Genomic DNA, 13,769 nt, shown 5'->3' on the forward strand with positions numbered 1-13,769 from the left:
CGCGCATTGTGATTGGCCAACGCGTTACAAACTCTTGGTGGCGCACTATTGTGAAACGGCCGTATTACCAACATGGACGGCGTTTACCGATGCGGTGTGAAATTTACCGGATGTCAAAAGCAAGCCGATTTGACGTCATTAGACGGCATTTGCGTTAAGTGCATGGGCAGCATACATGGGGTTGTAGGTTCGAGTCCCAATCGAGCACATTTCGGACAAAACGCAGAAGAATCTGAAGGTTTAACGGACTCAAAATGACCGCATTCACCGACGGGTTTTACTCGATTTGGAAGTTGCAGAGGGATCTCTACGAAGCTGTTTTAGGGACAGGGTGAAAAAAATCTCTTCTCTTTAAGATAACTACTGCGTACGACTAATACATTGTATTGTATGCACGAGTTACATCTCGTACGTATGACATAAAAGCTGTACGTAATAAGTCCAGGCACATGATATTAATCCGGAGTTATTTCTGAGCGCACAAGTATGTGTACTTTATGATAGGCCTGACCCTCCACCTCATGCGTCCGCCCCTGAAGTCGTACGGACGTACGTCGTGCGTACGAGTTAGCTCAAGAAATATCGCATATTGTTTTCTTCATGTCCGTAAGACAGCTTTGTCTCTGACAATATTGCTTTACGGCTTACGTCGCTGCGCATTTATGTAAGAGGCGTATAACGAGACGGCGCATAACAAAAGATCTGTGAGCGCAACAGGTCCGATACTCGGTTGGAAATCTGGCATCAAAATACGAAATATGAAAATATGTGTATCAGAAAATGCAAAAATATTTACAACAGATTTCCTAAAGAAACTCTTTCATTCCCACAATATCCTCGTAAAGAAAGGTTAAAATTCCTGCTTGGTGTTGATGAAATTCAACACATGGACATCGCCAGAAGGGAAAAAAAGAGCTGCATTGTTTCTGTACTACGTATTATTATTTTGAAGCTGATGGCTGTTCATCATGGGATTATGGTATTAGTTGAATTATTCATATTATTGGCCCGGGGAAGCAACATTAAAAATTAATGTTGAAAACCCCTTTTCCTTCGTTTACGTGTATTTGTACACGTTCAAATGCAAACAGACATTAATGGATGGAAATGATCAATTAATCATGATGAAGAGGAACACTGCAGCATTGTCGCTTCGTCTCGGCGCACCAATGTTCATCAAATATTCGGAGAGCTCCCTTGACTTTTCTTTTTGTATCTACGGCTGAAGATCGCATTACGGTTCCCGCAAAGCAACTACCAGTCCATCGTCTGCACGTTTATGGAGATGATAATAGCGTCGTCCATCTTCTTCTGTTGTTTTCTTTTAGGTTTTTATACGGGGTGGTTTTCTTCCAGCGATGAAACCAACTAACTTCAGAAATCAATCATGCATTTCCACCGGCTTCAGTGTAATTGTAAAGTTCCAGCTTTTTTCGCAGCGCAGTAGAACTCTTAATTTTTCAAAGTGCTATTATTACATGGGAAATGTACTCGACTACAACAAAACTACATAGTTCCAGTACTCAATAATTCTCCTTATTCATATGAACATTCTTATTCCAGAACGCCCCTGCTTAACTACAACAGTGCATATATTTTCAAGAAATACTTTTTATTACATTACAGTACGCTGTTTAGTAAACAGTTTCCAATAGGATACATAGTACGAGCGATTCACAATAGTGCGCCCCCAAGAGTTTGCAACGTGCTGACCAATCACAACGCGCGAAATCTGTCGACCCTTTCCAAACGCGCATTGGTCGACAGATTTCGCGCACTGTGATTGATCAACGCGTTGCAAACTCTTGGAGGCGCACTGTTGTGAATCGCCCGTAGTGCGACGCTGCAGTTAATGTACAATCAAGTCAGACTTGAGGGAAAGCAAATGCAGGGAAATTCGACATTACATTAGTGAGAGAATATGCTGCGAAGCAGTAATTATCGATGAGAGATGAAGCGAATAAACTTTTTTTTTCAAACTGGAAAGGTGCAAGTACTAAAATATAGCTATGAAATTTTTCAAATACTACTTTATCAACAAGGCCCACCTGCTAAACCGACAAGTTTTAAGTCGCCAATGCCTTCATGACAATATAACGATTTGCCCGAGGCTTTTATCTACTCGAGGACGCTGACAGAGAATTTAGCACCGGGTTTAAAATGATAGATAATCATAACTCTCTGCTTGTAACTGATTTTATCACTAATAAAACTGGGCCAACCTAAAATACAATTCTTCTATTCTTTCACCATTTGTTTTCACTGTCATTTTGGCTCACATCTATTCTCATGGTCATTTCAAATGCCATTTTCGCCGCTGGCCAGTTTCGTGAATGAATCACATAGATAATCTTACAGCTCAATTCCTTCACACGAATCCATCCACTAGCTACACCAGTGTGTAGTTGGTGTTACTGCCTTGCCGGACTCGATTCATTCGGTTCGGTGGGGCAATAGCAAGGCGTTTAGCGCAATTTCACTCGGCATGCCCTTTCGCTCGAGAAGGTATGCCGCGCTATCGTCGTTCCAGATGGGCAGAGACATGGCGCCGCTCTATTTAAATTCAACATTGAGCGCAACTGCCGCGATGTTTCCGCGCTCATTTAATAGACCTTTTCACTAATAAATTCATAATTTGCACGCACGCATGAAAATCCTATTAAGTCGCTTTGTCTATAAAACTGCACGAAAGGAGACCAGCTTAGACACGGCAATCTCGCGCGCACAGGAAAAATCACGATTGTAGAGTCTTTTTACAGAGCACTGAAATCCCCCTTAGATTAGAAACTAATAGCGAAAACGATTAAATGGGATTTTCTAAAGAAAACAACTCAACAAAGCCAGAAAAACCAAGACAAAAATTATCAGAAATCGCACCCCTGTATATATCGTATGCTTTCAACGGCCCGCTCACACTTCTTGCCGCCAAGGCCATTTGCGCGCATGCGTGCATAATTTTGAATTTATTGGTAAAAAGGTCTATTAAGTTCGGAACGACAACGTCACGGCAGTGGCACTGGGCCTAAAAGAAAGTTTTGAAAAAAAAGCCATGACAGCTGCAACAAGCTTTTCCGACGAATTTCACGAGCAGGATTATTAAAATAATATTTGGACAGTTTTCGATAAGTAATGTTGGTCTTAACTAATTCCAACTGGTAAAATTATAACAAACGGCTTCAAACTACTTCTTTCGAGTGGGCAATCTAGTTAATCAAAGAAGTAAAATTAGGAGGAGCTGTTATATACAAGTGGATATACACTTTTTCTAGTCTTCAAAATATACCTCTTTTGAATACGTCAAAATGGTTTATATTCTTTTCATTTCAGGTGCATTGATAGTCAAACTTGCATTACAGCCGTCAGGTGCTCATCGATTTCTGGATAGCAAACAAATTTTTACAAATAATCCTTTCGGCAAAAGCAGAATTGAAGATAATTTCATCATTATTGTGCAACTGTCCAAATAACTTTTAACTAGATATGATTAGAATAAAACCATTCCTACTGTTTTGTCCATTATCACAGCAAACTAGCATTTTCTTATGCAAGAAATTCGCACCAATCAAATACATATTTATATAATTTCAGTTGCAGATCAGTTTTACAACACTACAAATTTGAAAATTTCCTCAAGACGTATTGTTCGAAATGTAATCAAAACAGCAATTCAACTTAAAACAAAACATCAAAACGGAAGCCAAACCAATCCCCGTTTTTGTGTTTAAATACACACGAACGGGGAAGATGCAGACAAAAATATAGATTTGTTTAAAACGAAGAAAAAAGGATGATTTCAAACTCAAAGGACTTCCCTTCTCTTTTAACTTCACAAGCCCCAAATACAAATAAACCATTTGTGGAGAAATCCATGCCGGACTTTGCAAAAAGTCTTCCCCAACCCTTGCACGGCACTCGTGGTCGTGATAAATGTGTTTTTCGCATGCAATGTCTCACAAAGCAACAAACTCCGTAAGAACTGTGTCACTGCTTTTCACAAAACTGCAGACGCGACCCGAGGCTTTCTCTTCCACCCTTCAATTAATCATGTGTGGGAACTTGCCACCTGTTTGCCACCGTGGGGACTAGTGTCAAGATAGCGGCTGTGGGATGTCAGAGGTGTCGGCTTTCTGGCTAATTTCACCCCAGTTGCCGAACACGCGACACAACAATGACCAATATGTGGCACAAGAAGGTTCCAAAACCCCGATTATTCCTCCATGCTGAGACGTCACTCGAGTTCCAAGACGAGTTCAATCATTCTTTGGGGGGGGGGTGGCTTGGCATAATCGAATACTCCGGAAATGTCATTTCATTTCTGGCACTGTGAAACCGACAGGATGAATGTCTCAAGTCAGAAACGTCCTCCTCTGGCGAACAAGCCCTACACGGGGTATCGACCAAAACTGAGCTCCAAATGTTCAATCATTAATCCCATCAGTGATGGAGTGTCTAGCAGTGGTCAATCTTTGCTGGTAGAAACCCGTACACAAACTACACCCTCCGTACCAGGCAACATCGATTACTGGCCGGTAAGTTGTCGAGGATCGAACTCGGCCTTTGATGCGGAGGAAAATCTAGTAGTGTCACCTTAGTGGTTATACTTATAAAAAGGCAAGAGGTCCTACGCAAACAGGATGGCTGTCAGCAGACATCTCCTACGTCTCTGTCTAGCCAATTCGTCACAGGAAAAAGGAACACCTGTTTCAACACGTCCGTGGTATCAGGCTACCTCAAATAACGCCAGCAGTGACATCTGACACCACTGGCTCTCGAACAAAGAGCCGAAGTTAACACTGCTTTCTTTACAACTTGAAGGGAGGTTTTTTCCTCGCGGGGGTACTGGAGTTTCTCCAGGTTCTTCGCTCCTTGGAAGGCTGTGGACAGACGGCCAATGCCTTCGTGGTCGGCTCTCTACACACCTCGATTTTAACGTACGGACGCCTGTCTGTGTATTCTCCTCAGATTGGCATGCGGGGACCCCGTAGTTTTGGTAGAGAGAGGTTGCCTGCATGCAGCCACAGGAATCGGCGTTTTTTTGTGATACCACCGTCCATTTAAACACGAAATGTCCACAAATGAGTACATGAATTGATAGGACAAAAAAAGCTTCCGATAAGAATTATCAATCGGCACAAGTTCATGCATGTACCACAGGTAGCTTCAAAATGGCGTCGTACCAAAGAATATAAGTTTGTCCATGTCCGAATGCACATCTTGAACAAGGACAGACTGACTATACTATGACACGTTTTAAGTCTAAGCTTTAGTAAAAAAAAATCCGATTTCAAACAATACTCGAACCCCTAAAAATAAACAGAAAACTCTGAGACTAGATATAATGCCTTAGTAAATTATAACGGGTCGACATATATACAGTGTTTAAAAGATGTTCTAGTTTTTGACACTTAGTCTCTACAAATTTTCACTTTTAAATGCATTCGATGATTTCACTGGCCGAGATTTCTTGAACACCCAATTGATCGGAAAGGGCAACTCGGCCCAAATATCATACCAGACTAACGAGGGGGGAGGAGTTCAACCCCCTCCCCAAAAACAGAGGTTAAAATGTTACTGGAAGTAAACAATCGTCCAAACATTGCAAACCCTGATGTAGTGCACTTGCATTGTGGGGAAAATCTACAAAACGGGTTTCTCTTCCACTGAAATGTATTTACACAAAAATGAACGCTCAGAACAACCTACAATCATTACATGCTTGAGAACTTGAAAACTTGATATACTGGTTTGACCTCATTCAGGCTCAAATTTGAACTCTCTTCTGGTACAAGTATCAATATAACATCCCATCTTCGCTATCATTTGCTTCAGCCCTCATCAGTACGAGCAATAATAATACGTGTTGCTTACATTTGAATAAGATTGTGTTGTTTTGGAAACAACACTTCAATTCTGAACAATGGAATTGGGACAGATTTTAGGTGCACAGTCCAGTACGTACTCATCTAACTTGTGACTAACCACAGAGTTGAACCTGAGAATACTGTCAATTACTGTCGTAGAGTTTTAATCAGCTGAGCTCTTTTCCCCTGTACTCTCATCTGTTGAATTTACTCAGAATTATTTCTGGCAAGGATTATCTCTCTTCTGACTGATTTTTAATATCAACTAACTATCACTACCCTTTAAAGCAGGAATACTGCTCACAGAAATCAAAGATAAAGAATTTGACGAATTCGGATACTGAACAAAATATAAGGTTCAACTGCATTTGGGGGGGTACTTTACAAGTGATATTTGGCTTTCATAACAATAGCAAGATGAAGAGTTGAAAACGTTTATAATTGTAACTGACTATATCCTGTATGCCACTCTGAAATGTGTAGCATTCAGCCAATCCAAACAGCAGCTGCTGGTCATGTGACTCCGGCTGACCAACGCCGTCCAACTGCGAAGCGCTTCCAAAGGGAAGCACAAGGTAAGTGAGGTGCTCGAGACGGTGTAGCGCTTATGCATTCTGGAGTTCTTCGGTCTCGAAGTAGCTGGTTGGTGCAACCTCCAATAGCAGCTGAAAAAATACAGTGATGTGCTCTGGGGAGAGAAAGAATTCAACCAATTGCTTTAAGACTAAATATTTCAAACGGCGCTGGGTTTCTTCTTTGTTTAGGTCAGGGTATACAGGGCTGACATTTTTGCAGGAACATCATTCGCTGGTTGGAATATTTGCAAGGGGGGAACGCTGTTGTAGAAAAGTATTTAGTTCACTGTGATGTTCGGCATGAGATAGACCTATGATAAAAATAGCTGAATACAGCTGAGAAAAGGTCTAAAGAAGCTGAACTTTGAAAATCTCCTATACTTTTGTACACAGCCAGTGAGGGAAAAAAAGCTGAAATCCAGAACAAAAAAAGCTGAAATCAGCTAAAAAGCTCAGCCCTGATTGTTTAACACCAATAACAAAGTGTTCAGTGAAAGATGTCATTTTCTATACTCATCTTGTCCATGGAGAAAAACCTCTGCAGTACTGACTAAAAACTTCCGTGTTACTGACTAAAAATCTCTGCGTTACTGACTAAAAACCTCTGCCTTACTGACTAAAAACCTCTGCGTTACTGACTAAACCCTCTGTGTTACTGACTAAAAACCTCTGCGTTACTGACTATTTTATAGTCTGAATAAGAGTATCTCCAGGAAAGGTCTATCTCAGTCTCTATCTCAGCCTTCGTCTCTTTTTCAACCGCCTGACTTTGAAGTTCGTAGCTCAAAAGTAAGTTCGATAGTACCACAGGAACATAAAATAAGATGCAAAAAGACCAAAATATTATAATACTTCTATTCAATTTGAATACTTCAGACCTACAATCGGGGACTGATTTGGAGACAAAGCCTGAGACAGAAATGGAGTCGAGTATCAGAAACTGGCGAACGAGTAAGCACTAGGCAAGGGCACAGACAGGGATTTAGTCTAATTTTCAACTAGTCATAGGTACTCTTGATGGGGCGGAGTGAAGGAATGGAGAGGTGGGGACGGGGAACAGCCAGATTTACACCGAGTGCAACTACGCATGGATAAACGCACACCTCATTCTGCTTGCTAATTCTTGGCTGTGAGCCACGACAAGATTGAGGATATCTTAAGAAGTGAAATTTGTTCAGGGTCTCTGTTTAAAAACAAAGACCTGGCAAAAGTTGGATTTCTTCACAATCTTTGGACTGTCAATAGAATCACTCTTCCTTGGGCAATCTGCGCCCACACTAAAATGTCAGACCCCACGGCTGCGGTCACGCAAGACACCGGCAAACGCTGCCAGAGCATTTCAAGGGACCAAAAAAAAGTTGTGCAGGCTCACTCATGAAAGGGAGCTCGTATTTGTAGTGGACAAACGGGACGTAGAAGATGAGGCCAGCCAAGATGAAGAGGAACGCGAAGAGGTACTCCAGGGCGGGCTCATCAATGATGGGTGCAATGACTAGATACACCGAAGCAATCAGGACGATGATGGGAATCACAATGGGAACCTGTGGTGACATCGAAGTGAAAAAAAAAAGCAAAAGGTAAAAATCAACTCCATTCCATTTAACTCCAGTATTCTGACTGGGCATCGGCAAACAATATTTCTGGTGTACGGACATTCTCCCGTGTTCTTCCTGCGGCTCGCACCATTTGGTAATTCCAATCATTCAATTCATTCCTCACATCGGACTGAGGACTAGTTGCTTTTTAACTGGGGACCCACTGCCCTCCTATGTCATCTTTTTATTCTGTGTCCCAAGAGTTCACCACTGGGGACCCGCTGCCCTCCTATGTCATCTTTTTATTCTGTGTCCCAAGAGTTCACCACTGGGGACCCGCTGCCCTCCTATGTCATCTTTTTATTCTGTGTCCCAAGAGTTCACCACTGGGGACCCACTGCCCTCCTATGTCATCTTTTTATTGTGTCCCGAGAGTTCACCACTGGGGACCCACTGCCCTCCTATGTCATCTTTTTATTCTGTGTCCCAAGAGTTCACCACTGGGGACCCACTGCCCTCCTATGTCATCTTTTTATTCTGTGTCCCAAGAGTTCACCACTGGGGACCCACTGCCCTCCTATGTCATCTTTTTATTCTGTGTCCCAAGAGTTCACCACTGGGGACCCGCTGCCCTCCTATGTCATCTTTTTATTCTGTGTCCCAAGAGTTCACCACTGGGGACCCACTGCCCTCCTATGTCATCTTTTTATTGTGTCCCGAGAGTTCACCACTGGGGACCCACTGCCCTCCTATGTCATCTTTTTATTCTGTGTCCCAAGAGTTCACCACTGGGGACCCACTGCCCTCCTATGTCATCTTTTTATTCTGTGTCCCAAGAGTTCACCACTGGGGACCCACTGCCCTCCTATGTCATCTTTTTATTCTGTGTCCCAAGAGTTCACCACTGGGGACCCACTGCCCTCCTATGTCATCTTTTTATTGTGTCCCGAGAGTTCACCACTGGGGACCCACTGCCCTCCTATGTCATCTTTTTATTCCGTGTCCAAAGAGTTCACCACTGGGGACCCACTGCCCTCCTATGTCATCTTTTTATTCTGTGTCCCAAGAGTTCACCATAAACGTATACAAACAGGTCTGTGCAAGTGTATACCGATGACGTGGCATTATTCTGTTCACTTCAAGTCCTCTCATTGGAATCAAACCTGATTTCCAGCTGGGGACATGTTGACATATACTGTCCATCCTCTCACATTGTTTTCATTATCATTGTTGCAAACCAATTTCAAATTGTACCTTTATTGTTCACAGATGATTGGTAAAAAAAAGCTGATGTAAAAAAATGTACACAAGCAAAATGAACCAAACGAGTTCGAGAACTCAAACCAAGAATTCTGGGACTGACCTTGATGGGACGGTGCCACTCTGGATGTCGATACCGCAGCACCAGCAATGCCGCCACCGTGCCGCCATAGAACAGCCAGGCAGCAAAGCTGAAGTAATTCACCAGGGTCTCAAAGTCGCCGGGCAGCAACATCAAGAGAGCGATGAACGACTGAAGAAAAAAAAAAGATCAAAATGATATTAGCATAATCGGAGCCCTTGACCCGAAGTCATGGAGCGAATAAGCACGGGCGGGGGAAGTAACACGCACTCATGAAACTCGGGGGCCAAGTTTCTGAACACTGCCAAGCCATGGGTGTTACCACGAATTCTTTCCTCCCACTTTTTGGAGGAGGGAGGGGCACAGCACTTGGCAGCAGCAGACTCACAAACCATCAACTGACGAAGGGGCTAATTCAGAGGCATTCTCACGAGAACTGGCCTTTGTCTTCCCCTTTGCCTATTTCCTTTATTTCCAGTTTGTCTTTGTTGCTTTCCAATCTATCTGGGAGGGTTTTTTTCTGTCGCAAAGCCCAAGGGCCAAGCTTATCATTTCTCAGGATATGACCTCCGTCCATTTTTATGGAAACCATAAGAAAAAAGTTGCGAAGACAATATGCAAGCAGGATCATGTCTGTGCTACAAAATTAGTGACAAGTTGGCAGATTTTTCAGTCTTAACAATCACATCTTTACTGATACTTTTTCTCACAAAGCATATTAATAAGCGGGGGAACTGTATGTGGACTGACGTTTATACCAAATATCAAACAAACTGTGGAGACATCCTGTTTTTTACCTGGAAAGCCAGAGCTGGGAAGGGGGTGTACCTCTTGACGTGAACCATGGAGAGGATCTCCACCATGTGACCCTCACGGGCAGCCACGAATGTCAACCTACAGATTCCCAAACAAAGATTATTCCCTGGTCAGGGCAAATACAGGTACACGTGCAAGGCAAGTTTTTCTGTAATGATGTAACCCTAGACATGGCCTGCACCTTACTTTTGAGCTGGTAAGCTACAACTGGACGCCATTTTGTACCCGCAAAGTTCTTTTTTGAAACTTCTCGGTCTTCTCGTTTCCTATCCCTCCTCCAAATCCAAATACGACAAATCCCCCAACTTCACAGGAGCTTTTTGTCATTAAATTTAGATGGAATTATCTGTGCTATCTCCATTTTCTGAAGGAATATTTTAAAAATCTGTCCATTTTTCTACACATTTTCTTTAAGTCTGATGACTCCATCACTTTCTCGGAAGAACTTGGGACAACACTCAAACCCTTTAGGTCCCTGAAATTTTTACACTGAGATTTGAGATTTTTCAACGATTACATCTTTTTCATCAAAACTACCCCCCATCTCAAACCAGACAAATGCCATTCCCCTTGCAAGTCAACCAGCTGCACCAGTCCATACTTTTGAAACAGAAACAAAAACAAACTCAACTCTTGTGAAAGAAATTATACCTTCTTTATACCAGTTGCTTAAGAAGAAAATATATGCTATATGACTACTGTATATGTGGTTGATGGTTATCTCTCTGAATGAGGTTTGTCTGACTTTTCGTAGGTTACTGTATGTCCCACTGAATTCTACGAGTAGAACTCCTTGAAAAGTCTGAAAAACATATTAACCTTCACATGAGGGAGGCAAAACACAGTAAACAAAGGGGTTAATACCAGCTTTTGGGGAGCGGGGAACATGTATTGTGGGCCGTACATGTACAACACAAGCGGTGTCATAAACATGGCATGACACAACATGGCACCTTTAACCGACAATGGGATGCTATCGGCAGCACTGATGACGACATGACAGGGGGAATTGGATTGGTGGCATGGACGGGAAGGGGGGTGATGCTGTTCTGCACAAGACTTATTCTGTGGGTGATCTTTTCTCCCCAGAACATTTTGATATTTCTCCCGGATCTTCTATTTGATTTTTGAAAGTCTTGAAAACCTCAGAACCTATAAAGAAAAATGCCCCTTTTCCATTTTAAGGACACCCCTTCCTCAAACATTTTTCAAGGGATCAAAGGGCCGGTTTTAGGGTATAGCTGGGGTTTGGGTAGGGCTAGCATTGTGACGGGTGGCACTGGGTAGGGGCTTAAGTTGAGATGGGGCAGGAATGGGGCTGGGGCATGGCATGGGATTTGGCAGGGGTCTGGACTGGACTGGATGGTGCTGGGCTGGGGCTTGGATTGAGATGGAACAATAAAGGGGCGGGGGTGTGGCTCGGGCTTGGGTGGGGATCGGGCTTGGGTGGGGACTGGATTGGGATGGGTGGTGCTGGGCTGCGGCTTGGATTGAAATGGGACAGGAATGGGGTTGGGTTGGAGCTAGGTAGGGGTTTACATTGGGAGGAACTGGATAAGAGCTCAAAGGGACAATTTTCAGGGAGCATGATGAATGTGGGGGCAGCCTAAGCATAAGATGCGGGACAGGGACGGGGGAGGAGAAAAGTTAAAGTACAATTACCTTCCTGACGTGAAGAGTGACCCGTTGGCGGCACCAAATGTGGAACAGCAAACAAAGAATGGAATGACCCATGCCATGGGACCAAGGGAGCGTTCGGCGAGGGTCTACAAAGCAATACGGTGTGACACAACAAAGTGACGCGACAAAACAAGGCAGGTACCGGTGGCAACAATGGACAAGAGCTGCTTTGTGAATCTGCATTGAATCCTTCCAAGACTACCTGTATTTGTTGTTTGCTTGTTTGTTTTTCTCACTTGGAACCAGTAAAGCAGTAGATTTGAACGTCTTGTGCCTAGTCTTCCTCTTGTGGTAGTACAACTGCCATGAGCACACCACAACTTGTACTTTTTTTTTTTAACCCAAAACATAGGACGCAGGAGATTTGATGGGAGGGCATGAATCTTTGAAGAGCTGGCTGAGAAGAAAAGCTGGCATTTCCAACTTTTGTCTGAATTATTGCATCAGTGAGCAAGGCAAAATGTTTAGGTTGGTAGTGTTGGAGTTACAGAAGTAAAATTCGTTCGCTTTGTAGAATCATGCCTACTTGTGATTCAATCTCGACACAGTCATGGGAGTTGGTGAGACATGGAGGGTGGGGAAGTCATTCAGTGTGATTCAACATAGCAAAACGGCTGCAGCAAACATGAGGCAAACATGAGACAAATGGAGAACATGGATCAGTGAGCCAAGGAACCTGAGTGTTAGTACAGACAGGTGATTGGGTGGAACTGGATGGAACCAGACTGAACCGGACAGAACAAGATAGGGCAAGACAGGACAGGTGCAAAACATCTGCAAATGGTGCCACACGCAGGCAAGACACAACAAAAGGGCTGGTGGTAGATTGCAAAAGGCAAAAACAACTCAACACCGAAGAAACACTGTCTCAATTCCATTCACTTGAAGAAGCCCCTTGACAAACTTGTAAACTGCTCCCACTGCGACAATGTGTCAAGTAAAAAATGGCGGTGAAATAAGTCACAAAGAACCAGTCTTTTACCTTGCCAACAGTTCATTTCTAGTTTATATCTTACACTGGGTTAGTAAAGAAAACAGCTGACCCACTGCATTGCAGAAATAAAGCTTCTGAGGCGGATCCCTCAGAAAAAAAAATAGAAAACGACTTCATATTCTGCTACTTCCAAAAGTGACAGGACAGGTTTTAACTGACATTTTCTTGTTGAAGGAAAGTTATACAAGTGTTTGTGGGGGCTCCTTCGAGTGAAATTGTATTGACTGAGAGTGGTTCTTGGATGCTGGCGCTGCCTGGCCAATCACTTGTAGACTTGTACCTTCCCGCCGTGAAACAGGTGCCGTTGGCAGCCCCAAACGTGGAGCAAGCCACAGCCACGGGCATGAGCCACGACATGACGCCCAGGGTGCGGTTGGCGAAGGTCTGTCAGCACCCCCGTCAGTTACCCATCATGCCAGAGAGTCAGGGTTAAGGGTGGGTGGTGGTGGGGGGAAATACATTTTCAAAGGAGAGGAGGAGGTAAAAAAAAAAAAAGAGGAAAGGAAAGGAAAAAAAAACATTAGGGAAATCCAAAGCAACTGCCGCGACAACAAATGCCCAGGTAATTAGTGATAGGGTCACAATAAGCCTGCCATTTTGAAGGTCATCCTTTCTTTCTTCTTTTTTGATATAACCTTTATGACAGGCCACTTTTCTTTTGGGTAATCTGGAAATGACTGAGTTTTTAATTTTTTTCAGAGAACCATAATTTTACTCCTTGGATTGGGGATATTATTTCTTGTGTTTCAAGTGCTGAGAAATCAAAAATCAGCAGGCCATGTGATAAACTTCCATTCTTTGTTTTATTTTTATGTCAAAATGCCTTTTTCATTGTACATTTGTGAGAATACAACACCAAAGGTACTATAACAGCAAAATGATTACTGCATTTTGGGGGGGTTCAACTTTATTAAATTTAAATTTTATTTTCTTTCTGTGGGGTATTAGGTAAGGCTTATTGTTCCC

At 43.0% G+C, this 13,769-nt stretch overlaps 1 protein-coding gene across 11 annotated transcripts in view; it reads right to left on the bottom strand.

Annotated features, from left to right (window-relative positions):
* Positions 1–1,530: 1,530 nt before the first annotated feature.
* Positions 1,531–13,769, bottom strand: part of LOC110974840 (b(0,+)-type amino acid transporter 1-like) — a 53,877-nt gene continuing 41,638 nt past the window's right edge. For 8 of the 11 annotated variants that reach the window (XM_087137569.1, XM_022226742.2, XM_087137567.1 and 5 more), the window contains 5 exons: positions 11,792–11,895; positions 10,111–10,207; positions 9,335–9,484; positions 7,809–7,977; positions 1,531–6,549 (listed from right to left, as the gene is read on the bottom strand). In XM_087137569.1, coding sequence (XP_086993695.1) covers positions 6,467–6,549; positions 7,809–7,977; positions 9,335–9,484; positions 10,111–10,207; positions 11,792–11,895 — 603 coding nt within the window. In that variant the 3' untranslated portion in view covers positions 1,531–6,466. Of the gene's footprint in view, positions 6,550–7,808; positions 7,978–9,334; positions 9,485–10,110; positions 10,208–11,791; positions 11,896–13,083; positions 13,188–13,769 lie in introns of all 11 variants that reach the window. The other 3 variants (XM_022226743.2, XM_087137568.1, XM_087137566.1) reach the window with 1 other exon arrangement.

This window comes from Acanthaster planci, linkage group LG06 (assembly GCF_054643075.1).
Source record: "Acanthaster planci isolate LZ-2023a linkage group LG06, COTS_SCS, whole genome shotgun sequence".
NCBI lineage: Eukaryota > Metazoa > Echinodermata > Asteroidea > Valvatida > Acanthasteridae > Acanthaster > Acanthaster planci.